General features: G+C 43.1%; 1 protein-coding gene across 6 annotated transcripts in view; it reads left to right on the forward strand.

The window, feature by feature from the left end:
- oxr1b (oxidation resistance 1b) overlaps nt 1-24084 on the forward strand; it is a 73676-nt gene that overhangs the window by 11259 nt on the left and 38333 nt on the right. For 4 of the 6 annotated variants that reach the window (XM_048229660.1, XM_048229662.1, XM_048229664.1 and 1 more), the window contains exon 3: nt 14057-14253. In XM_048229660.1, the coding sequence (XP_048085617.1) occupies nt 14057-14253 (197 nt within the window). Of the gene's footprint in view, nt 1-5545; nt 5699-14056; nt 14254-23078; nt 23355-24084 lie in introns of those variants that run through there. The other 2 variants (XM_048229663.1, XM_048229666.1) reach the window with 2 other exon arrangements.

Genomic DNA, 24084 nt, shown 5'->3' on the forward strand with positions numbered 1-24084 from the left:
TTGCAACTTGGTTCCAACAACTGACCACCCCCATCCAGAAAACTCTAAGCGCTGTGGTCCAGCGGTCAGTGCTGCAGAGGATGCAAAAGGGCGACTGACACACTCTAGGCGAGCTGCTGCTTCATGTGACCTCAAAGTGTATCTCACTTCCACCTCTGAGGTAGGGCCTTAAGAAGACACCTGATTCAAGATGTCAGACACAAGATACCTAAGTAACAACAGGGATTATTTTGCCACGTCCCCGTCCCTGCAATGTGGACAACTCTTCCAGTTCAAAGTTCCTTTACTCACGATGATTGAATGGGCCTTTTAAAATATGTTTTTTAAAATAGAAAAACACCATTTAAAACCATTATAAACTCAACATTTGCTAGCAGTAACCCACGTTTGAATTTTAGAAAAGTAAGTGGCTGCTTAGTCGACTGCCTCTAGGTCTGAAGAGACTCTTGTATTTGCTTTGACCTCTGCTTCTTGTGAAAGTGAACACAAGCCAGAGAACATAGTCTGTGATTTATTTCCCTACCAATTTAACAGTAGCAATACTGGCACCCACAAACCTTCTTTGGGTCTGGAAGCGGCATTGTGGTCATGCTGATGGGAATCCTTCTTGGATGTTTCTGCACGATGCACGCCTTATGTTATTTATGTGCTGTATGACACGTGGCCATTTCTGGAGCTACTCTATGAAACAATTCAGTTTTTTTTTTTTTAATTGAAGCAGTTGCTCTGAGGTTGAGGCAATGGAGAAAACCTATAACCTGTTTTGTTCTATATTGGAACGCTGCTCCTAAACTCTTGTCTCTAAACTTGCTCTTCCCCTCAACTCTGCATGAGCTGCACGTCTACTTTTGCACTTGAAAATTGAACTTCGTCTAAGCCGATTTAAGAGCTAATTTAATTCCTTTGCTGTTTACATGCATTTTTTTCACACAATGAGCCAATAGCTTTACTCAACAGTCTTTTATGTTTATTGATGCAAATTATCAAGGATTATTGGCAACTATCAAACTTCTTCAGCTGATATAAGAAACCGTCTCTGTCTTCAAGGGCATAAAGATTAATCTAAAATGTCTAGTTTTTTCCATATTAATGGAATTTTTGGATTGAGATGATTTACTCTCAACTAACTTCCCCCACATAAAACTGAGCTTTTTCATGTAAAAAAAAAAAAATGATTTCAGGGAAGTCCATAATTGCTTCTTTTGGACGGTCCCCCTCAATTGACCTGTGGAGATCCGCAGTGCGAGGTAGTCAGGTGTCGTGCTGTTTGCTTTCATCATCGAAGCTGAGCGGGTCTTGTCACCATGCATTCTGAAAACCGATTAGGAGTGCATATTGTTGCGCTCTAAAGGTCGTCTTTCAGGGCGTTCCAGTCTGCCAACCACTGTGGCATCTCGGCACCAGCAAGCGATTAGCAGAATTGTGCTTTTTATGTTGGCAGATTCATCTTCTCTCGGTTCATGAATCCCAATCTGCCATGTTTCTGTGAACCATTAATTGAAAGTATAATTTGGAATAAAAATCCCTCTTATCCTGCTGGATAAAATACTCTGTGTGTGTGTGTGTGTGTAGGGGTGATTGTAACAAGTGAGTTATCCATCCTTGAAATTTCTCAATCTACACTGGTGAAGAGAGAATCTTCATGCCTTGATGCTCGACATCAAACCTCTTTCAGCAACCCCTTGAATAAATAGCAAAAATCCCCACAAGACTTTGATTTGCCCATCTTCCAACCTCCAAATTTCTCTCTTCCATTTAGAACCCTTATTTGAATCCCTGCGGTAGATGAGCCAGCTCTGCATCATGTGGTTAGGCCTTTCTGGACCCTCTTCTCTCGGGCTCTAGGAAGCTTCTAGTTCCCTTATGATGTGCCTCATAATGTTTTCTTATTAAGCACTTATGTGTACTGTATATGTGTTTTAGAAAACATGCATGCTTTGTAAGGCTACTTTCTAGGCTGTGTATATAGGTATATAATAAGTATACTGTATGACACTTATGAGTATATAAGTATATTTTAGTCTTGGGTGCTGTAGCATGTCATGAGAATGATGACGCCTCACAAAATGGAAGTGTGTTTTCATATCCTAACCGTCAAGGCTTGTCCCATTAGCTGAGTATAAGCTGCCCATTCAGGTCATAAACCTGTAACTGTAACTGAACATTTTCTTTTTGCAAATAGTCTCTTTCTGCCAATGGCGTCAGTGAAGAGAATCATCTGAACTGCATACCCAGCAGTAATGGTGGCAGAATTGTTATGTAAATGTTATTGTTGCCATTTTTCTGCTATTGATTTGTTATTTCCCTACCTTGACCCCACACGCTGTCCCTCCCTTCCCATATACCGGTAATGTTACCTCATTTGCCTATTTCATTTTGACTCTCTATCTCTATCTCGATCTCTATCGTTTTAATAAGAGCTTGATGGATGGTTAGTGTGTTTGTACTGCTTGTTCAGCATGAAGTGGATGGCCCACAGACAGAGTGTGAAATCACTGAACCTGACACGAGGAAAGCTGTTGTGTGTGTGTGTGTGTGTGTCACGGAAGCTCCACACTGTCCAGAGAACAACGCCGCCAGTGTATGCCTGTCAGCTCTCCTCAGAGTACACTCCCAGTGACAACGGCAGGCTTGGCTGCCTCCCTCCTAGTAGTGACATTGGCACATGCAATTGGCAAAATGGGGACTTTTGCAGACAATGAAATGTCCTAGAGACTTTTTCTGTCTTCTGGGGACAATTTGGGTGGCTGACCAAGAGCATTAGTGTCAGCAGTCTTAAACAAACATCACTTGACAGGAAAGAAGTTTTGTTACATTTACATTTAAAGCTCTTCATGGCCTTCCCCCTGGTTACATTTCTGATATGCTAGTGCCCTATAGTCCTACACACACATTAAGGTCTAAAGGGCAAAGGTTTATTAACTATTCCTGAGTCCTGGCTTGCTACTAAAGGGGACAGGTCTTTTTCTGTGTTCGCCCCAAAGCACTGGAAACCATTGCCTGAGCAAATAAAGTTAGCCGATTTTGTGACATCCTTTAAATCTCTTCTTAAAACTCACTTGTACCACAAAGCCTTTAAAGAGTTTATTTAAGTTTAATTTTTGTTTTGTCTTGTTTTGCTTTGAAAAAAAGGGACCTGGTGACCTTCTCAAAGTAAATGGTAACACTAAAACAAGGGGCTACATTAACATTTTTGGAGGAAAGGATCAGGCAGTCTGCTGAGAGACCTGCCCCAATAGGCGGCATTGGACCATTAAACCAGGTTTGACCTGTAGGGATCATCTTCATCATTTATACATCATTTTATCTTAATATCTTATTAAGGTCTTGCAGTATGCAATGGAATGCATTTAAAATGTTCTATGCGTGATGCAGTGAATTCAAAATGTGTGTTTGTCAGAAAGAGCCCACAGTGAATGCCTTGTGTCCATTATGAATGCCAAAATACTGACCCCGCCTCCAGCTCATAATGGTAACCCATGTGACCTTGGCATTGTCACTGCCATGCTCTGCCAACCGAGCCATGTCAACTTTTTTGTTTGTAGTGAGGGATCAACAGCTGTAAGTGCTATTGCATAATGGCCATCCAAGGAGGCCCTGGAACCATGTCGATACCAGGCTTTGTCCACGCTAAGAGCAAGGCAAGTTCAAAAAGAAAAGTCAAATGACAAGCTCAAGGGAAAGTCTCTGCGTCCTTTACAACAGAAACAGTTTTTTTGTTTTTTTGTGTTTGAGGTTTTTTTTTGTGAGTTTGATGCTCCCAAGCACTTAAAAATAGAGGATTTCATAAATCTCTTCACATAATGTAATGCATGTCCCTATTTTACTCAAGTCTGGACACCCCTTTAAAAAGTCTCTCTTTGTTTTAAAATATGGGACTGCTTAAAAGGATTCGTCATTTACTTGATTGAGAGAAATGAGGCAGCCAGAGGATTCCAATCCACTTCTCAGTCTCGCCAGATGAAGTGGCATTTCTGTGGCCATCCATTCTTTGTTCATCCTCCCCCTGTTAAAGTGTCATCGTGATTCACAGAGGAGGTAAGCTGCGCCTTTTTATTTTCCTCACCTGGTGGCACCCTTGGACATGGACTCTTCTCACCTTTCCATGTATTTGATCAGAGATTCACCCACTTGTCCGGTGGAAAGCCACCACCTGGGGATTATCTAGAGTCTTTATCTTAATGATGACTTTACCTTAGTCCTAATCAGTGAACTGTTTTATCGCTCCAAGCTTGTGCTCATGCGTCAGTATTGCAGGACAGTTGCAGCACTTATACTAACTGATGACTGCTACTGGTGTCCTTTAGTGACCTTGAGTCCTCACACTTGTGTGAAGGCCTCCTCACGATAACACACCTCTTCCCCAAAGAGAGAGCCACAAGTTGTTATGCCGCGGGCCAGTTTACTTTCCCAGCAGTGAATGTTACACAGAGGGTGAGAAGGTTCACGGTATAGAATAAGCAACTAAGCATTGTAGAGGGTTCAGCTATTTGGCTGCAGTCCATCCCCCTGAGCCTCCAGGATTTGCCTGGTGCCTCCCTCCTGTTGGTGGACTCTCGGGCCGGAGTTAACTGGCTTAAGGCTCCTGTGGCCCGGTAGAGGCTTCGGCGGGGATTGCTGGAGCTTAACAGAGTCCAGTAGGGGAGGAGCGGTTGTCCATCCCCAGATGGAAATACGAGTTATGTAACCTTTCCTGGGCTGCAGATGGAGGCGACGTAACTGAGGTTGTTTGTAAACAAAGACCGTTAGAACTGTACGTGGCTGCATTTTAGGTGCATGTGAAAACAATAACAAGGTTGCTGTTGTTGAAGGAAGAATGTTTGTGGAAATGCACATATTGCAATATTATCAAAGGATGGCTGAATTTGTATAAGGTTGAAGGGGAATTTGTAAAAGGCTATGACTTCATTTTTCTTCTGTCAGAGGCCAAGTATCTAATGCCACCATTGTCCTGTCCTGTCCTAGACATGAACTCTTAATGACATTCGATGTCGGATGTGATTGAAATATCCCTCCAAACCTCATGAAGCCACAATACACACTTACAGAATGCATTGTGTTTCAATAAGTTAATGAAAAGCAGGATGGTTGTGCTGTCAAGAAATTCTCATTCCTTAATATAATAAACCCCTTCAAAGTGTCAGACTCCTTCCTCTTTTGTTGTTTGCACCTGAGAATGTTTCACATCCATTACACAAGTTATTTTTACAATTCATGAGATTATCCTTCAAGTTCTCCCATGTGGCATCCCTTAACTAGAGCGATGAGCCCCAATCCTTATTATGCTTTCAAGGCTGATTTTAATTAGAAAACATGTGGCTGAATAGCTTAACACCTGTAGTTCTGCGCACCGTGAATCCTGACTGTATGGATGCAGATACGTGCGCAGCATGTGCTCATTCACGTAAACACTTCCCCCCAGGAAGCTTAAGACCATGGTGTGAACACTGTGCCTCTAGTTGTGTTCTTATGCCTCAGGCCCAGGCTGCATATAATTGGTTCTTGTCAGGGGTGGTGCTTAGTTGCAAATTGGCTTGACCAGTTTGAGTTGCACTCTTTCATCTTCAGTGGATTTGCTTGGTGAACTGACCAGTCCGGTGGTGGTGGTTGTTGTTGTTGATGATTTAACTTATGGATATCCAAGGGTTTTGTGTGTCTTAATGTCTGCAGCAATGGAGCCAGTTCTTGCGGCCTTGAGGTATGTGTGATTTTAACTTCTCCATGTTTAGTTTTGGTTTTCTCTTGCATAACTATTTTTGTGTCTGTGCTCAACTCACAGCACAGAATGGACTCGAAACATTAAAAAAAAAAGTACATACAAATATGTATTAATTTGTCTGGCCCAAAACTATGACATCGAAGACAAGATTTTGTACTTTCAGTTGTCATGTTTGTTGAAATTCTGTGTCGTTGTCGTTGTATTAAGTCAAATATTCAGTGAAAATTGTTTATGCATACTTTGTGCTGTACACAAAACATACTCAGCTTCAATACATAATGTCCATTTTAAATATGAACAATCACATTTGATAACACAATTCTCAGCTTTGATATGGCGATACTGTCTCAAACAAAGCAGCTTTGAATAATTTAGCACATTCAATTTCTTTTTTTTTTCGAACATTCCCAGGCATACTGTATGTGTCAAGGCATGTTGACAATCCTATTTTTAGCAATGGTGAGGCAGATGGTGCGATTTGTTCCTCCAGTATTCAGCAGATTCTTTGATCTTACAATGTAGACATTCCATGTAGAATAATGCAAATATTTCTGTATCTTTTGCCATTGTTTCACTTCCATTGCTTTAGCTGAGGTTGGCACCATTCCTTGCAAACCATACCTGGTTTTAGGATAGATAGATAGATAGATAGATAGATGTAATTTAGATTTGTAGATGTAATGCATGTAACGCTTGTTTAAAGCATTTCTTTATTTTCAAATTCTGTTGCACTGATTGATTCAGGACGCGGTAGAAATAGTTGACCATGTTGTGTTTCCAAGGCATGTACTACATGGGGAAATATATTGTGAGCAGGATAAAAACCCTCTTTAAAGAAGGATTTGCAGAAACTGATGTAGGATTGATTATTGCAGCATTTCTTCCTTTCTCACATGCATGCAGAATGTCGACGTATTTCTCCACACCTAATGGTTTCCCTGATTGATCACTCCATTACAGAAGTTAACAAGGGGGAGGGGGGAAAAACAAACACTGTTGATAAATGCTTTCTGGTGAGGGCATGACCCAAGCATGGTCGTAAGCTAGTTGACCTGTCTCAGCGCTGAGAAATCCTCACTCCGGTGATTGCCAACCTCTGCACTTGTCCCGGCGTGACTGGCCACCTAGTCAGGACAGAGGTTAATGTTTTACAGCTAATGGTATTGAGTGCATTTTGCTGTAACCTGTATCCTCAGCAAAGAGTTCAGATCGAGAGAGAGATGCTACTGAGTGCTAAGATTAGACAGTCTGTGAGACAGTGGTTCCCTGATGCAGCATCCTACCTACGTACCATAAGTACAGAGAAAAATAGATGGAAAAAAATAATGGTCAAAGAAACTGTTATCACCTGTTTTGGTGGTTTTGATTTATTTTATTGTGTTTTTATTTACTTTATTTATTTTGTACAACAAGTGTATGTTACAAATTCTTATTTGAGACTAGGCTCATAACCAAATTCTTATTTGAGACTAGGCTCATAACCAAAGTCTGCAACGTTCCAGGTTGCCTGAGCCAAAGTCTGTAAAAACGTGTGCAATAGATGTATCATATGCACAACGCCATTATATGAGAATGGATATTAGATGAATGGACAAGGGGACAGCAGGTTACCTCCTGGGCCTTGGGACAATCCACTGGGACAGCAAGCTCAGGCAACTGTCTAAGCTCCTGGACCGTTAAAATAGGGGAACATCCATGAGAAAACAAAAATAAAAAATAAACAAACGCGAGAAGCAAAGACAGATCCAAATGTGAAATCAAAACAAAGTGTCCCTCCGGAATGATGACGTGATGACCTTGAATTTCCCCTGGGGATCAATAAAGTATCTATCTATCTATCTATCCTTACAAGTCAAGATACCGATACCAGACTGGCCATGTGATTGAGCCATGCTGAGACCTATTCTTGCAGCCCTCCTTTAGGGCCTCATCAAGCCGATATAACACAGAAAATTAGACATTTTTATTTTTGAGGAAAATATGAGTAAAATAAGAGATTGCAGGACCATCTCATCAAGGTCTTTGGAAAGCTGTGTTCCCCTCTTTCCCTCCTTCCCTTGGTCCACCCCCTTCTATTCCTATGTGAGTTACTGACGTCCTGGAGGCCTGAATCCCTGACTTTGAGCCTTTCTGAATGTCTGATTAGGAACAAGCCGAAGCTCTCTGAGAATCCTCTGAAGAGGGATGTCTCTGTTATGCTGCCCAGGTTGCTCAATGAACAGGATCAGAGAAGCCTTTGGAGAATTGTGTCCACATCTTAAGATATGCTTTTGATCACCGATCAAATAAAAATCCTACATTATGTTGCTTTTAGCTTAAGTTTTAAACTACTTCAAAGATGACCAAACACCAACAATTATTTCAACCTGAGACTAGTCCAGTCTCTGTTATGAAATTTACACAACAAACATTTTAAAATTTAAAGAGAGCTCAGTGTAGAATTGATCCACTTTTCAGATTGGAATGAATTCTTTTTCACCAATTTCCAAGAGAATACAAAGGCGATAAGCCTTACTTGGAATACAAAGGCGATATTAAAGGAAGAGGTGGGATAGAATCTGCCTTCATCACTTAGGGTTAAGCCTTTGTTGTCCTGTTCGGTCAGTGCCTTTGGAGATCCCTTGCATGTGGTGTTGTTGCGTAAGGCCTGTAGTAAAAGACCAGGAGCCTGTATGTGTCAGGTTACCTGATTCTTAAGGGGTTCTTTATCTGCTATCATAAGTGAATCCTAAATCTCACTCCTATAGTCAGATGACTCACATTCCTGGCCTTTAAGGAAGGGATCAAAATATAAACTCTTTTTTGGTTTGATTAAGACTGATTACACTTTTGTTGGTGGGAAAATGTTTTATTATGCGTTTCCTGTGAACTACAGCAAGAGCTGTCCTACATTATGTTGGATATAGCTGTCCTACAGTTATTTGGATATAGCTCTCTCATCTTGCAAAGTCATCCATAAGTGAAATTGAATTGAAATCTGAAAAAAGATGACTCAAGTGATTTTCAATATAAATGCTGTTTAAGTGTTAATGAGGAAATGAGGATGAACATTAGGCGGGGATCACATTAGCCAGCAGCAAGCGGCAGGTTTCCTATTGTTCTCTATGGTTCGGCAGCGGAACGGTGGCAACGCTGGCGTAACGCTAGCGTTGAACAAGCTGAGCGTTGAACTTGGTTCAACTTTCAAAGCGCAACGCGAGCATATTCAATTGACAAACCGTTTGTGTTGCTTAGGAACGAGATAAAACTTATTATGGTCTGAGCATTGCGTTACGTTTGCCGTTGCCACTTGCCGTTGGCTGATGTTATCCCCGCCTTATAGGGAAGAGGACAGTTAGCTGCATACAGACTTCTTTTCTTTAAAAAAAAAAAAACAGGTCATGGCCTTGGTAGTCTGAGCTGTGATCACTAATGAATACAATCTCTGTGCTATTGAGAAGTCATTATTGTAAGTGTTTGTGTTTATCTCTCTGCGATGCCATTATGTAGAGGCAATTACAGGTGTGTGTCTGTGCAAGCTGCTTCCACTTCCCAGTCGACAAACCCACACATTTAGAGTCTTTGCTCTTCATTACTGTGCCAATGAAATCCTCTAAGATGCGTAATCGTCTGCAGTGCTGTCTTGTTAGATATGGATGTTTTAGACGAGGAAAGGAGGTGTGTGTGTGTGTGTGTGTGGTCTGTCTGTCTGTGTCTCTGTGTGTGTCTGTCTGTGTGTCTGTAATGTTCAGTAGTCTTTCATTTTGAAAAGAGATCATATGTATTTTGTGTCTGTGTATGTGAACTTGTTTGTTTATTCCAGGCTTCCCAGGAAGTATTGCATGTCTTCTGTGTTGTCAACATGCCACTCCTGAATATTTCAGAGTGGAAAACTCAAAGTGTTGGGGTGTGACTGGTTTCATCTCTCTCTAGCCTGTAATCTATTCATCTGTTCATTTCTCTTGTCTACTGTGTGTGTGTGTGTGTGTGGGCGCCATGTCTCTCGCTAACAGATTAGACGAGGGTATGCACCCAAACTAGTAATGTCCGAATTGAACTAAATGGACACCAAAGCTGACAAATGACCTTTACCGGTGCTTTCAAACAGCTTGGGCTCCTTCCTGGGCACACGGCTTGTGCATAATTAACATGCAAGGGAGATGAAGCCTGTTTGTTTGCCTTCGCTTTAGACTTTTGACCCGGATGAGCTGCAGGTCCCTCCAGTACCAAACTCTACAGTCATTACCCATCGGCCACAGCAAGAGTGGGCCAGGTTTGGGGAGCGCTTGATGCTAACATCTGTGCTAGCAGGTGCATAGGCTCTCTGGATGGGCTAATCGGAGCCAGCCGTGGTCACGGAGCTCAGCCGAAACAGACGGCCTGGGAGTTGGGCAAGAGATCTCCTGGTTAGCAGCTGAGCAAATGGCCGCGGCGAAGGGACTGTTTGAGCCGTTTCACTCGCCGCCTGTCGGTGGTGATTTCTTTTTTTTCCTTTTTTGGGGGGCACTTGGAAATTACAGTCTTGGCACGTGCGGCTGGCAGACATTTTCCGCCGGCAGGCAGGGCATAATCAGGACAGGTGTGTGTGTGTGTGTGTGTGTGTGTGTGTGCGATCAAGGCATACAGGGAGCCAGCTACTCATCGCCGTGCTGTAGAGAGAGACGAGACGGCATCAAATAGTTCGAGGTGGGGAGGGGGAGCTGCCAGACTAACCACCCCCACATCCCCCCACCTCGTGTTGAGTTTTCTGTCACGTCTTCATCTGCTCTGGTGTGCTGTCACAAATACAGAGCTCTCGGGCGCTGGTTGATGGATGGGGAGAGAGTGATGGAGAGAGAAACAAAGAGATGGAGGAGAGGGGGGTCCTTTGATTCAGTGTTTTCATTTTTTTTTTTTTCATGCAACCACAAAACTACGAAAAACACTAAAAGCCCAACAGGCCACTCTTGTGTTTGTGGGTGTGTGTGTTGGTGTGGGTGTTTTGGGTGTTCAACACAGCGTGCAAAGTCATGTCCTTTTGCTTGTTGAGGCTGGCATTGCCATTGTTGAACTGCAGGGGGACTCAACTCAATGAGCAACATTTTTAATAACGCAGAGAAGGGTGTGTGTGTGTGTGTGTGTGTGTGTCCTGAGAGAGACGGCTCCAGTCTATTCATAGTGACGGATAAATCGGAGGCAGTCACGACTCCTTCATGCGGATGCACGCTATTGGCCCGCTGTCTGTGTGTTTGTGGTGGTGGTGGTGGGGGAGGGAGGGCTGGGAAAGAGTCATACTCTGTCTGCAGCCACACACCATCTTGCTTAGAGAATGCCTCTCCAAACCTTCCTCAGGTCCCCACCTCATTGGTGGTCTGGAGCAACCCTAGTGGTCAACCCATAGGTATTTTTTAAAAGCTCTCTACACACTGTGCGTGTGTGTGTTTGTGTGTGTGTGTTTGTGTACATGCACTTGCAAGGGTCATCTCCCATCACACACTTTTAAATAATGTAGCTTGCGGTGAGTGGTTGTAAGTGCTCCTTGTTTGCACTCCCACCTACAGTAAATAATTTGTTGTTATTTTGAACCCTTCGGAAAGGATTCTTGTAAGATCGAGCGACACCACAGGCAGATATGCAGTGACTCCGATATGTCAGAATGAATAATTGACTTGGGCGCGGTGAGCAGTGACTGACAGACGGTCTGCCTCCTAAAGCAGTTCCTTTTGTCATCTCTGCGGTCAATTATGAAAGCATTGTGGTCCGAGATGCACTCTACATGGTTTATTTCCCATACCCAGTCCCCGTATTTTACATTCATGAGAATGCCTGGCTCTTTGGGGAAATTTAAATATCCCCTCATACACATTCATAACCTGCACAAGATGATGGAGAACTGTCTTCCTATCCAAGTCATCGCTTTTTTTGTTGTTGGGTTTTTTTTGCCTTTAGTCTGACAATGCACTCTATCGGGAAATTAATGCAGAATAAAATGGCCTACATTTCCATAAGCCAGGGCAGTAATTCTTGTCTGCTCTCTGTGTGTGTGTGTGTGTGTGTGTGTGTGTGTGTGTCTCACAATACCTCATACACCTTCCTCTAATGTAGTGTGAGGACTGGTTGAATGCCACATTTAGCTGTGGCCAAACTACCACTGAGACAGCCGGCATGCTGGCACCACCTAGAAGTGTATTTGTGTGTGCGTTTGTGATTACAAACACATGTACACACACACTCACATAAACAGACACACACACACACACACACACACATACATGCACGCTTGATATGATGGCCAACCTGCTTCGACGAGTGTCTCTTGCTGTGGTCCCAGCTGGCCGGCAGCACGCTAGAGGGCTCTTTAGCAGGCCCACACTCGGCACACACAAGCCCAGCCCCCACTGCACACACGGCCTGCCTGTCCTAATTGAATTGTTACAGACTCAAAGCTGGAGGAGGCTCAATTAAAAACACCCACGTTCCAGCAGAGTAAAAGTGCAGGTATGAATATTCAGTTGTCGGCCCCTCCCTCTTGTTTGTTCAAGTTTAAGCGTGTGTGTGTGTGTGTGTGTGTGTGTGTGTGTGTGTGTGTGTGTGTGTGTGTGTGTGTGTGTGTGTGTGTGTACATGTCTTGTTACTGAGCAACAACCGCAGAAACCTCCTGCTGTGAACTCCTCTCTTTGCCTTCATGACTGATGGATTTCGAGATTTAATCAGTCTCCCACTCCTAGCTTTCATAGTAACTCCAAGGTGAATGGTGGCCTCACATCTTATAAACTGTTAAATTTGCCGCTGTCTGAATTGGAATTGGTCCCTTGACCCCAATCACCAATAACCTTCAAATACATTAACAGGTTATGACCTGTATTGGAGGGTAGGCGTGGTTCGGCATGTGTAACTTTAATTAAATTGACCTCGGAGCAACCTGCAGCATTTGCACAGCACATGTGGTATTGGTGCGCATTAATTCCAACTCATTATGCTCACAAATTTCAGTGAATGGAAAGAAGACTAGATATTGCCGCGAGGCCTTGACATTTATGTGTTTTCTTTTCCTTAATTGCCTAATTGAAGAAAGCAGCTCCAAGTTGATTGTTTGCTGATCTAGACATGCTGCAAATGTCTGGGGGGAGGTAAATATCACCGCGCTATAAATACAACCCTCCCGTCTATTAGCTAATCAGTTTAGCTTTGATTTATGACACTTTATGACTTACAATGACAGCTCCGTAAAAGTTGTAGGTGCCTAAGGGACTACAACCATGTCACAGGCACCAAGGTAGAGGTGAGAGTTGATCATTCTCCCTCAAATGCCACCTCTTTCACCTGCATGTTTTCACTGAAAGGATTCTGTGCACGGTATACACAGTTATCATCCCATTTCCTCTGCTATAGACCCAACCAAGGAGAGCTTTTCTGATGAAGAGGATTTTCTAGGACAATACATGTTGCACACGGCGTTGCAGTCACAGCATTTCAAATTGGTATTGTGTGCAGACGAAAGGCAGCATTTTGGGCCTCGTGCATTCGTATCACTCTAAGCGGCAGACGCGTAGGCAGGTTTCCTCCCAGGAGCAGTCAGAGAGGATAATGCTTTAAGACGCGGGGAATCTGCTTAGTGGAATTACCGCTCATAATTCATCGCTCCCTCGCTGTCTGGGCTTTACTAGAAGGGTGGTGGAGGGGGATGTGGGCTTAGTTAGGGTGGGCAGGCAATTATGTCAGAGAGACAGAGAGACACCCTTACCTTGGCTACCTCTCCCTGGAAAGACTTTGAATTCAGGTCAGGGCACTTTCAGCCCTCTCTAGATGCCTGGTTGTGTTGGCGCTAGCCTCCTTATCTACCTTGGTGCTTGCTTACCGACCTAGTTAACAGTCCCTGGCCCTACTGTTATCAGTTCCCTTAGGAAGAAACAGACTGTAGGTGGAGCTCAATTTCAAGTTTAGTCTGTGAAACAATATGGGTGGATTGTGTCACCGACTCAAAGGAAGCAATAATGCCATATTGACCTTAGCATATTTGTTTCATCAAAGTCTGAGGTTTATTTTTGGGGTCTGCTAACATTGCATCTATATCTTGAGGGATTTCAGTTTTCTGAATAATTCCAACCGTGTGTCTGTGTCTGTGTGTGTGTCTCATTTTGAGAAGAGATCATAAGAGGCAGTGTGTTATTGTGCGGCTCTGCAGCAGTCAGTCTCTGGAGCTTTATTACATTTTCTTGTCTGTCTTTGCACAAGCTAATTGTTTTGCTGCTCTGCAGTTTAAACTGTGCATGTTTTAATTTAGCATTTTTGTGGTTTGAGTCTGCTTAATTATTGTTCAGTTGACAGTGCAATGCTCATTGGTTTAACGGTGTGATTTGTGTTTCCTGTGTTGATCAGGTTGAAGAAGAAGTCCCAGTCGGTGGACATCTCTGAGGAGGGCTTTGCTGCGTCCCTTGTCAAAGACCCGCTTGCGTCACCCATCATCAGAAGCATTGCCCGGGCCACTATATCCGAGGAGCAGGAGAACAACACTACCAATGTCCAAAAAGGCCGCAGTCCTCGTCGTGGAGAACTCAAGAGGGGCTACACTATAGGTGAGAACATGAGATGGAAATATACGGATGAATGGGTCCATTCATCCATCAATCAATCAAGCTATTAATCAATCAGAGGACCAATCATTGAAGCAATCAATATTTATTAGCTATACACCTATACATTATACAATATTTATTAGCTATTACACCTATAGATTGAGTGTGAAAATGAAACAGTTACACGTTACTCCGTGTTAACGTCAATGGTTGGAGAAGAATGTTGTTGTTGACCCAGTGTGTGGATTTTTTTTTTTTTTTTTACACATGCATGCATTTCACTGATAAATGTTTGAACTATCTTATTTCATGTCCTTGGTGGCTGATTCAGTTTACTGCATATTTAATCACAGGAAGCGCAGAGAGCGATTTGTCTTCACCTGGATGCATAAAATGCCTGACACACACACACACACACACACACACACACACACACACACACACACACACACACACACACAGAGTGGAATTCATTCAGTAATAATTTACACTTGCATCCACCTTGTTTCTGTACCATGCAGTGACTGGAGGACCGCCTTAATGGAGGGGCTTTCATTTTTAGCAGCTTTCTCACTGTGACAAGGTCCCGTTGATGCTACAGACAATCCATCACCACGGTGCAAAACACACCATTTCAAGCACACTCCTCTCTGCTCTGGCAGCGTGATTGCTGTAGGATTGCTACGCTTTCTGACTGGTAGTTGTCATACCCAACACTGTAAACCTATAATTATATCTTGCTTACATAGAGTATCTTTTAAATGACTCTCATGGGTTCAGTTAGAATGTTTGTCCGTCCTTAAATTGCTATGAATGATGCCAGTTTCAAAGGAAACATAACCCTTTAAAGGAAAAATATATTTTGTAATAAAATGTCACAAATGCAAGAAATAACCTAAAGGAACCAAGACTACATACAAGACCACACTAAAGCAGTAAAGCTGCAAAGCTATTGTGATGCATGGCATTTCGTTTCAGTTACATCCTGTAGCCTTTCCTGTGAAACTTTCATGCAATATCTGTCACCACACTCTGTTATGAGAATTATTTCTCCATCTTGCACTAGATAGAGCAGATAAAATAGATGATGGACAAGAATAGATAGAAAGTATTTGTCATTGTATAATTTGGCATGCAACAAATTCTGAGCGCTCTTGTTTTGATGCAAAAATAATGCAGGGAAACGTGTATTTACTTGATCAAAAATAAATAAACTGTGTGTAAAAATATAACACTAACAGTAGAGTAAGCTAAACTCAAATGACCAGAGTGATAGATTACTGTTCATTTTACAGTGTAATTCCAAACGTCTAGTTACACTGTGGTTGATGCTTTATATCTGCACTTATACTACACAATAATGTTCAATCATACTGGTACACTGATGACATGGGACACTGTCTCTTAAGTGTTCTGTGGTTATTAAGAGTGAATTATATGCCAAGTCCTTCATATGAATCCAGCTGACTGCATATGAGGAGTACAACACTGATCATATTTCAGGCAGTGGGTCAGGCAGCCATCAGGAGTCCTCGCCGCTCCACTCAAAGACCAATGGGAGTCTGAGACCGTAATTCCCTGGGATGGAGTGGATCCTGGGCAAAAGGGACATGGGCGATTGCAGTGTTCATGAACACGGGGGCCCTCTTCAGGGATGTAATTTTCTCTGTAGAGTGGAGGGAGAGGGAGTGGAGGAGAGGGGGAGCGTGAGAAACAGACAGGTCCAAGATGGATGAGAGGTGGAACATTGATGGATAGAACCAGAACTTTGGTATCTCACAGAATGGCACGAGTCCTGTGAAGATTATAGCAGAAACGAAGTTGAAGTGATGGGTCTGTCATTATTAATTATTCCAAGAACAGTTTTCCATTTAAATAGTGTTTTTTGTGTGTGTGTTTGTGTGTGGCTGTGCCTGTTGAAAGACAACCCTAAGACTTTCTCTGTGTCAGCATCCATCACTGTTTTCAGTCCATTATCTTAAGATGAGGATAGATTGCAGAGTTTTTTACAAAACTTAAAATGTTTCCACTTGAGACAATATATTAAACTACAAAGTTATTTTGTGCAAAAAGGCACCTATTGTCCATTTCTCTCAAGCCCTTTCCAATTCATTTAGCAGAATATTGAGTGGATTTCCTTATTGGGAATGAAAGGGATCATTCCCTGTAGAATGGCCTAAGAAGGACCATTACTCAAAATGCTTTAAATATTTCTGAGTGCTGATAATATTCATTGTTCCTCTGGTAGGAAATAACAGTAAGCACTAACCGACCTCTCTTATGGGGAATTGAACTGCGGTATATTACAGCCCCAAATAAACACTTTTAAAAAGTATTGTGGAAGTATCATCTTTCAGTATTTTTCTCTAATTGCTCCCCTGGAGGCACAGAAGCTGTACTCACCTTTTGCTTTAGTGCCTGTCTAACTGCCATTATTAAAATTCCCACTGTGCTGAATTTCAGCACCACACCATGGGCAAATATATTGTGGAGATGCTTTAGATACCAGGCTCTAATTAGAGTTTCTGACTTAAATGTTTTAACTGTTTTGTGTCTGTGTGTGTGTCTGTGTGTGTTTCCATATTGAGTGAAGTAAATATGCAACTATGCGATAATGAAAATACGAAGGAACAGGAGAATGAGGGATAGAAGAGGAATTGTTTATCCTGAAGGACAAATGCAAAGTGAAGTTGCAGAGTCTTCCACCCACCCATCGCTGTCTCCCCCATGATCACATTTGACCATTAAAAACATGTCACACTAAATGTCCCTTAATGTTGTATGCTGGAAATGGCAAGCCTATTAATCTGTAAGAGGGGAAAAAGACCTCCATCCTACCTTTGAACAAAGAAAAGGATTCATGCATTCAATGACCTTCAAACATGACCTTCCTCCAGCAACGGGTCTCCGAGGCAGCACAATAAGGCCGATGATTGACAGTAGCATCAGACTAATAGCATCTGTATTGATTCAAAGGATTAAAAGGATTAAAAAAAGACTATCACATAGCAATAGAACATTTTCTTGGGTTAGGGGCTCATAGAAATTTGGGTTAGAGAGAGCATAAAAAATATCCATAAATAATTAGATAACTGTGCTAAGCTGCAAGTATCCGGTAGTAAGAGTGTTTTTTTCTTTGCAGTGGGAATTCAAGTAATATTTAGTTAATTCTCTCTCTGGCCTGAAGTGATCTGAACCGTCTATCTGATGGGAGCAGCTGAAAGGAATTGTTGAGCGAGTGTGAAGGATCCTTAATGATGGAGTCTGCTTGTCTTTCTACTGCGTAACTGTAAAGGTCTGAGAGTTAGGTCAGAAAGATACCAGTGATTTTGACATGCTCTGACATGTTGGTTTGATACAGTTCTCAATCCATAACAGCAGTGCATGTTCATGATTCGATGCTAGTGTGTTCATGTACTGTATACTGTTAACATACATTCAGGAATGAGATCCAGGATGTTTGTGTTTCCTAGGTAGCTCTAGAAGGTCAGTCCGGGTAGGTGTATATACCATTGCCAGCAAAATCCAGCCTTCCCAACTCAGTTGCAGAATGCAAAGCTAAGTCCACAGATGTATCATACTTGGATTGCATATCAAACTTCGGAGGATGATCAAACAAAATTACACTAAACTAATTACAACAATTTTGAGTCTCAAACCATGAGGTGCTCAAACAGTGGAGCGTCCCACATTCCTGTTGCTAGGAGACACCAGCCTCCCTCGAATAGCATCTTCAGTACCTAGCAAGGCAGTGACCTGGCCTGCTGGAATGTGGAATCCACTTAGTGACCGCAGACCAACTCTGCAAGGACCGAGCACTGATGGATTTGATATGTTGGACATCATGTGAGGTGCTGGGGGGAGACTGAGGATATGTCCCAGAGTTTCCATTATCCTGATTTTTTAACATCTCCCAAGAGAACAGCAAGGGAGTGCTCTTGCTCTCTTTGCGTGCAATGCGATGCATATTGATAGGGTCACTTCTGAACTGGAAAAAAGCACAAGTGCCTGTGTTTATGTGCACACAATATTGCCAACCCAATGCATTATTATTAAACTACATCCAAACTCAATCCTTCCTATGCAGTTTGCTGTCCTTACGTTTGAGACATCAGTTATGGGTAGATCTTCAAATCAGCACAAAAAATGGCCTTCCTCCACCATCATCTCTTTTTGTGACCTTGAAACAAGGACCATCTCCCTGACAACATGACCTCCCTCCACGCACATTGACATCCTACCATCTTCCGTTTCACCTTTTGTACCACGTAACCCTGTCACCTCCTCACATATCAATTACTGCGCTCACAGCTATGATGTCATCTGTACTTAACCTTTTTAGGGCCCTCTTCTCCCAATCGCCCTTCACCCGACGCCTCTCTCCCTCTAACCTTTGTGCCTCTGACCAAATCCATCTCAGCCAACACTGCTACCTCATCCCTTTTCCCCATTTCCCTGTGATTAATGTGACCATTGTAACTGATCTCAGTACAGTATATATCAAGGCTGGCGAAGTTGCTATTACCATCGGATAAATTCATACCGATCTGGAGTGCATGGAGAGGATGAGATGCAAATGAGGTGAAGTTGGCCGCGGTGCACGCTGTGATTGCATGGCAGGTTCCTGGGAAAGCATCTGCTGGAGTATTTCTGGTAAAGAAGTGTTTGCTGGGTGGTGAACGAGCATTAATCTGAGGCATAGACGTTCTGTCAGGTGGCGGAGGCGGCCAAGAAAAAGTGACTGGCGAGGCTGCAGCCCTTTCTAATTGGAAACTGTTGCAAGCGTCTCTCTTTCAATCTCTCTCTCTTTCAATCTCTCACTTTCAATCTCTCTCCCTCCCTCCTGCCTCTCTATGGATAGCTTCACTGTATACTGCTGAGTAGAGCAGTGCCTACAATAAGGAGGTGCCGGGGACTCAGACACACACACATGGCTCAAAAATGATGGATTGTATGAAAAAAGCTTTAGGTTTTAGCCAAACCTTCCACTTTGCACTGTTTTTGAGTGTCAGCTGCCATTGTTTTTAAATCAATCTCTCCCTGACTCGTCTTACTTTAATCATCAGTAGTGTACGTTCAGCAGTCTAGAGCTGATGCTACCCTACCACCTTCAGATAAGCTCTCGTCTTGGCCTGTGAACTAGAAACTTATAGAAACAGAGCCAACACTTTAGAAAGTGCTATCAGTGAGTCACTAGCCGTGGAAGGTTCAACTGCAGGGCAAGGCATATTTGTGTGGAGAATCCCTAAGGTTCTTCAGAGCATTAACACATAAGTCACACTGTGCGGTGCTCTCAGGAGTTCTGTGGGAGAAAACATGTCTATCTCTGGGTGTCATCTAGACCGATGCCTGTCTCCAGGATGATGATTTTAGTGCACACTCTACTGCGGAACATTTACCATTTGCCATTTGACACCCCCCCCCCCTCCCAGTTGAGTGATTCTCATGTCCTTTATATCTGCACCCAGCTCTCCCCTCCAGGAATTCACTTGGAGGTGGGAACATAGCCTCTCAGCTTTGCTAGCATGTGACCCGAGAAAGTGCTAATGCAAGAATGAGCAGTCATGGAAGTCCAACAAAACCCTTCCATCTTGTCATGTCTTCACCTTCACTGCTTTTACAAGGCCAAGTACTTGATGTATTGTGAGGTCACACTACACACATCAGGCCCTTTGAAGTTTGTAGTAGGACATAGTCCTGTAATATTTCTTTGCCAAGGCCTTTTAATTCTCTGAATTGCCTGGATCACAGAATAGAGCCAGCAGTTTTCTTATGTGAAGTGCATGACTATGGACACTCTTAGCTAGGTCTCTGGAAGTTCAAAGCCACAAAGCATCTACAACAAAACCCACTTACAGTATGAGCAAGTCAAGTCTAAGTAGGTTTTTGCTTCTCTCAAGGGATCTGAACAGCTGAATATTGTACCTGATGCTTCTAGAAGTCCTTTGGGTAGGCTATTCTAAGTAGAACTTTTTGAGGGAGTTTATGTCCTCCATGGAATGTGTCCAGATCAGCTGTCTTCAACCTGCCTCAACCTCTTGCTACCCCCCTCCCTCCCCTCCATCTCTCTAAGAGTCGGACAGCAGCCAGGCTGACGATGCACACAGACAAGTGCACTCTACCCCTGGGGAATGGCCAGTCAATACAGAAAGCTTGTAAAAAGGAGCAGCGGGACGGGAGGGAGTTGAACCCTGCAAGTTTCATTATTGACATGACTATGTTATTGACATGACTATGTAGCCACTCCAGCCTCCAAATTCCCCCACACTTGTGAGGAGAGACAGAGAAACAAGGTGCAGAGTGGGAGTTAGAGGTCTCCATTTTTATGTTGTGGGCCACTTGATGGATAGCTGTGTAATGAAAGCACTTGTAAAAAGAAACGTCTTCTGGACAGAATTTCCAGAGGCGAAGCATACATTAGTTATTGTCCAGTCTGTCTGTTTACTCATGAGTGTGTAGTGGTGTGGTGTGGGGGGGTAACCAAGTGATCCATCCACAGTATGGTGTCCAAGGGTGTGACCGGATGTTTAATCAAGCGACTTCGGCCCAGTGTTCTCAGAAGTGTGTTTGTGTTTGCTGTGTGTGTGTGGGGTGTGATGTGTCCCCCTTCACTGAGCCCTCCCACCTGTCTGTCTGTCTCTCTCTCTCTCTCTCTCTCTCTCTCTCTACCAACCTTCCCTCACTCATTCTCCTCTGGTAAATAAATCGATCTGAGCTGTCTCTTCTTGCTGTATTTTTACTCTGCCACTGATGTCCAGTGAGAGCCAAACAATGACAACAAGGGCCCTCTGGCACACGTGATTGTGTGGTGTTGTGCTTCAGTGCAGCAAACACTCACAGACAAATGTTAATGTTAATCACGCTGTGCCCATGTCTCTGAAATCACTTGAAGGGGAGTAGGTGTACATGGCAGTGCTGTCTCATCACATTTTAACAAGGCCATTCGGAAAGGCCCTTTTAGTTTAAATACCTCAGCCATGCTTCTCCTCCGACTCCTTAGCCATCGTGAACTTTAAATTCCACCCGACAAAAAGTTCTCCTTCCCAATCTTGTGTCTGTGAGTCATGCTCAATGTGTCTGCACTGCAGTGATGAGCGCAGAGTTCTAATTGGTTTGGCTGCTGACATAGTCCTCCCTTTTGGTTGCAAGGATCCGAGAGCAAAAGGTGTGTGTGGGGGGTGGGTGGGTGGAGCGCTTTGGGGCCCGGCTATACTGCCAGCGACTCTGGGTGTCACCCTGGCACGATCCCCGTGTCTGTGGGAGGGGTGGGGGCATGATTGCCCTCGCTGCGTCTGCAAAGCCAGTCAGTAATGGCTGCTGATGTGCGATGTGCAGTTGGGAGATTAGCGGCAGAGACGGCGAGGGTGCCCTCAAGACGGTTATTGCTCACATTCATCACCAGGGGACAGCTCAGGACCTCGAATGTGTCATGCTGGGCAGTGGTAAAGTTGTAATTACTTGTGCTTGCCTCTTTTGCATTGGCTTTCAATCTCATTGTGGGTGTGTGTATGGGTATGCGAGAGGGAGAGAGAGTATGTAAGTGTGTGTTTGGCTTGCATGTACATGGTAGAAAGGAAAATGTTAAGTGTTATTAAATGTTACTGTGGCATTTCTCTCCCTTTGTTTTGATACTGCCCTTTACTGTATTTACCATGGGTCACATTCATTAGTCTATGTCATATTATTATTTTAAAGTCTAATGCAATAGCCTGGCTACCCTATTATTATCTTGCTGCAACACAATGGACCATTTAGAAGCACAATGCATTTACCCAACTGTAGGCCAGAGCAGCAAATTGAGATGCATGTTTTCCTGCCTGGCAACTGTAATACCAGCTGCATATGCATGAAGGTCACTGAAGCATTTAGAAGATTGATGACTTTATGGTCTCACCTGGATATGTTATGCCCTTGACGTTTCCCCTGAGTCATTTAACAGGGGGAGGGGGAACAGAAAGAGGAGTGCTGGGTCTTCTCTCCCAGATGAAATGCCCAGACATAAAACAACCATAAGCCAAGCGGTGCCACACGCTGAAAGGTCACTCTATGAAATTTGAACAGTCGTTAAGGGGCATCTCATTATTCCTGAGTTTGTGCCCGTTTGCCCTTGACCCACACGATTGATTTATGACTTATAATATTAAAAAATAACCATTTGCAAATCATATTTTAAGGGGCCATGTCCCTTTTTGAAGTAGAGGATAATTTTGCCATATAGTTTATATCAAACTAATTGTGATTGCACTGAATACAGGGCTATACAGTATCCCGAGTCAGGCATTAATGTACATTTGACACTCGGATTTTGCCATTTTCTGCCAGGATTGTGTAAATGCTTCAATGTAGGCTAGGCGTACTGTAGAAGAATGCCGAGTGCAAATTGCGTTGCCTTCACATTAACACAACCCTTGCAATACCAAAATATGCCACTATGAAGTATCACCTGGTAGTTTAATGAAGTTGCTTCACTCGACTGCACAAGGATATTAACTCAATACTTAGTCTAGATACAATCTAAAAGCTAAGTTGGTGAAGAAATCTAATACTATGGGGCAGCCGTTGGTCAACTCAAGGTTAACCTGTATCGAAACCTGGAAGTTCAGCCTTGTTTCATGGAGAAATATGGAGAGAAAACTAAGACAATGATTTTCCTCATCTCCCCGTGACGTGTGTGTCTGTTTTAAATGGATACATAACATTGACAATGTTCAGTGCTAGCGCTCAGAGACCACTACTTGCCGATTTACATGCGCAATCATAAGTTGTCAGCACTTATTCTCGTTCCTTCTGCATGCTGTAGCCTGCATGCCAGCAAGTAAAAGTTTCCTCGGCGAGGCTTAGTTCCTGCTTCACGCACCTCCCTCTGTCAGCACATGTTTGTGCTTGGAATTGGCTTGAGCTACTGGCGATATCCCATTTCATTTCATTTCAGTAATGTAAGCCTACTTTTTATGTCTTACTGTCATATCGTGACACTGAAAGTATGGATTCTGTTTTTTCATCATCGGGACAAATCAGTCCACCAAGTGGAAAAATCATAACGCATGAGAGTACTCGTATCCGTAGAATTTCCTTCAAGGACTTTTATGCAGAACCTGAAGGTAATCCTCCTTTACAGACCAATCGTTGTTAATGTGTGTGTAGTGGATAGATGGTATGGCGTCTCTGACTATAGGCTACAAATGTATTCATCACAGGCAGCTATATCCATCAGGTAGCCTGTCTCATCATCTTACAAATACCAATGCAGAGGCGGGAGCTTTAAGGCACATTAAGCTTGTTTAACTATACAATTTGCAATAGGGTAATTACAATATTATCAAATGCACTGACATGAAATTAATTAATTAATTAATTATGAAATATGTTGCCACATATTTAGGCCAACGTTTACTTTGTACACGTCGCCACACGGCGTTTGTGTTTTTTTTTTTAAGATTTCCTTCCCAAAGCATGACGTTTCAGTTGTTCCCTCCAAGTGCTTTCCTGGGCCTGACATATCATTTAAGTGTAAATCTCGAGTCTATGCCAAATTGCCTAATATACTCACTAACTATGTGAAGTTGTGAGGGTCTCTGCTGTGTAGCGCAACACTGACACCTGTCCCGCTCTCACGGAGCTCATCTAATCTAACTGCTGCAGAATTCACCACACTTGCTCTCTCTTATTTTTGGTGACCTTAAAATACCACTGAACTCCGAGGCCTATTTATTTACTATGTGGGATTTTCATCAATAGGTTGCGCTATATCAGACGTGCTTATAACTTTTAACGTCAAGAGGAATGTAGGTTGTAGCATCGGCATCAGCGGAAAAATGAAGGGTGAATGAG

This window comes from Alosa alosa, chromosome 20, assembly GCF_017589495.1.
Source record: "Alosa alosa isolate M-15738 ecotype Scorff River chromosome 20, AALO_Geno_1.1, whole genome shotgun sequence".
Classification (NCBI taxonomy): domain Eukaryota; kingdom Metazoa; phylum Chordata; class Actinopteri; order Clupeiformes; family Clupeidae; genus Alosa; species Alosa alosa.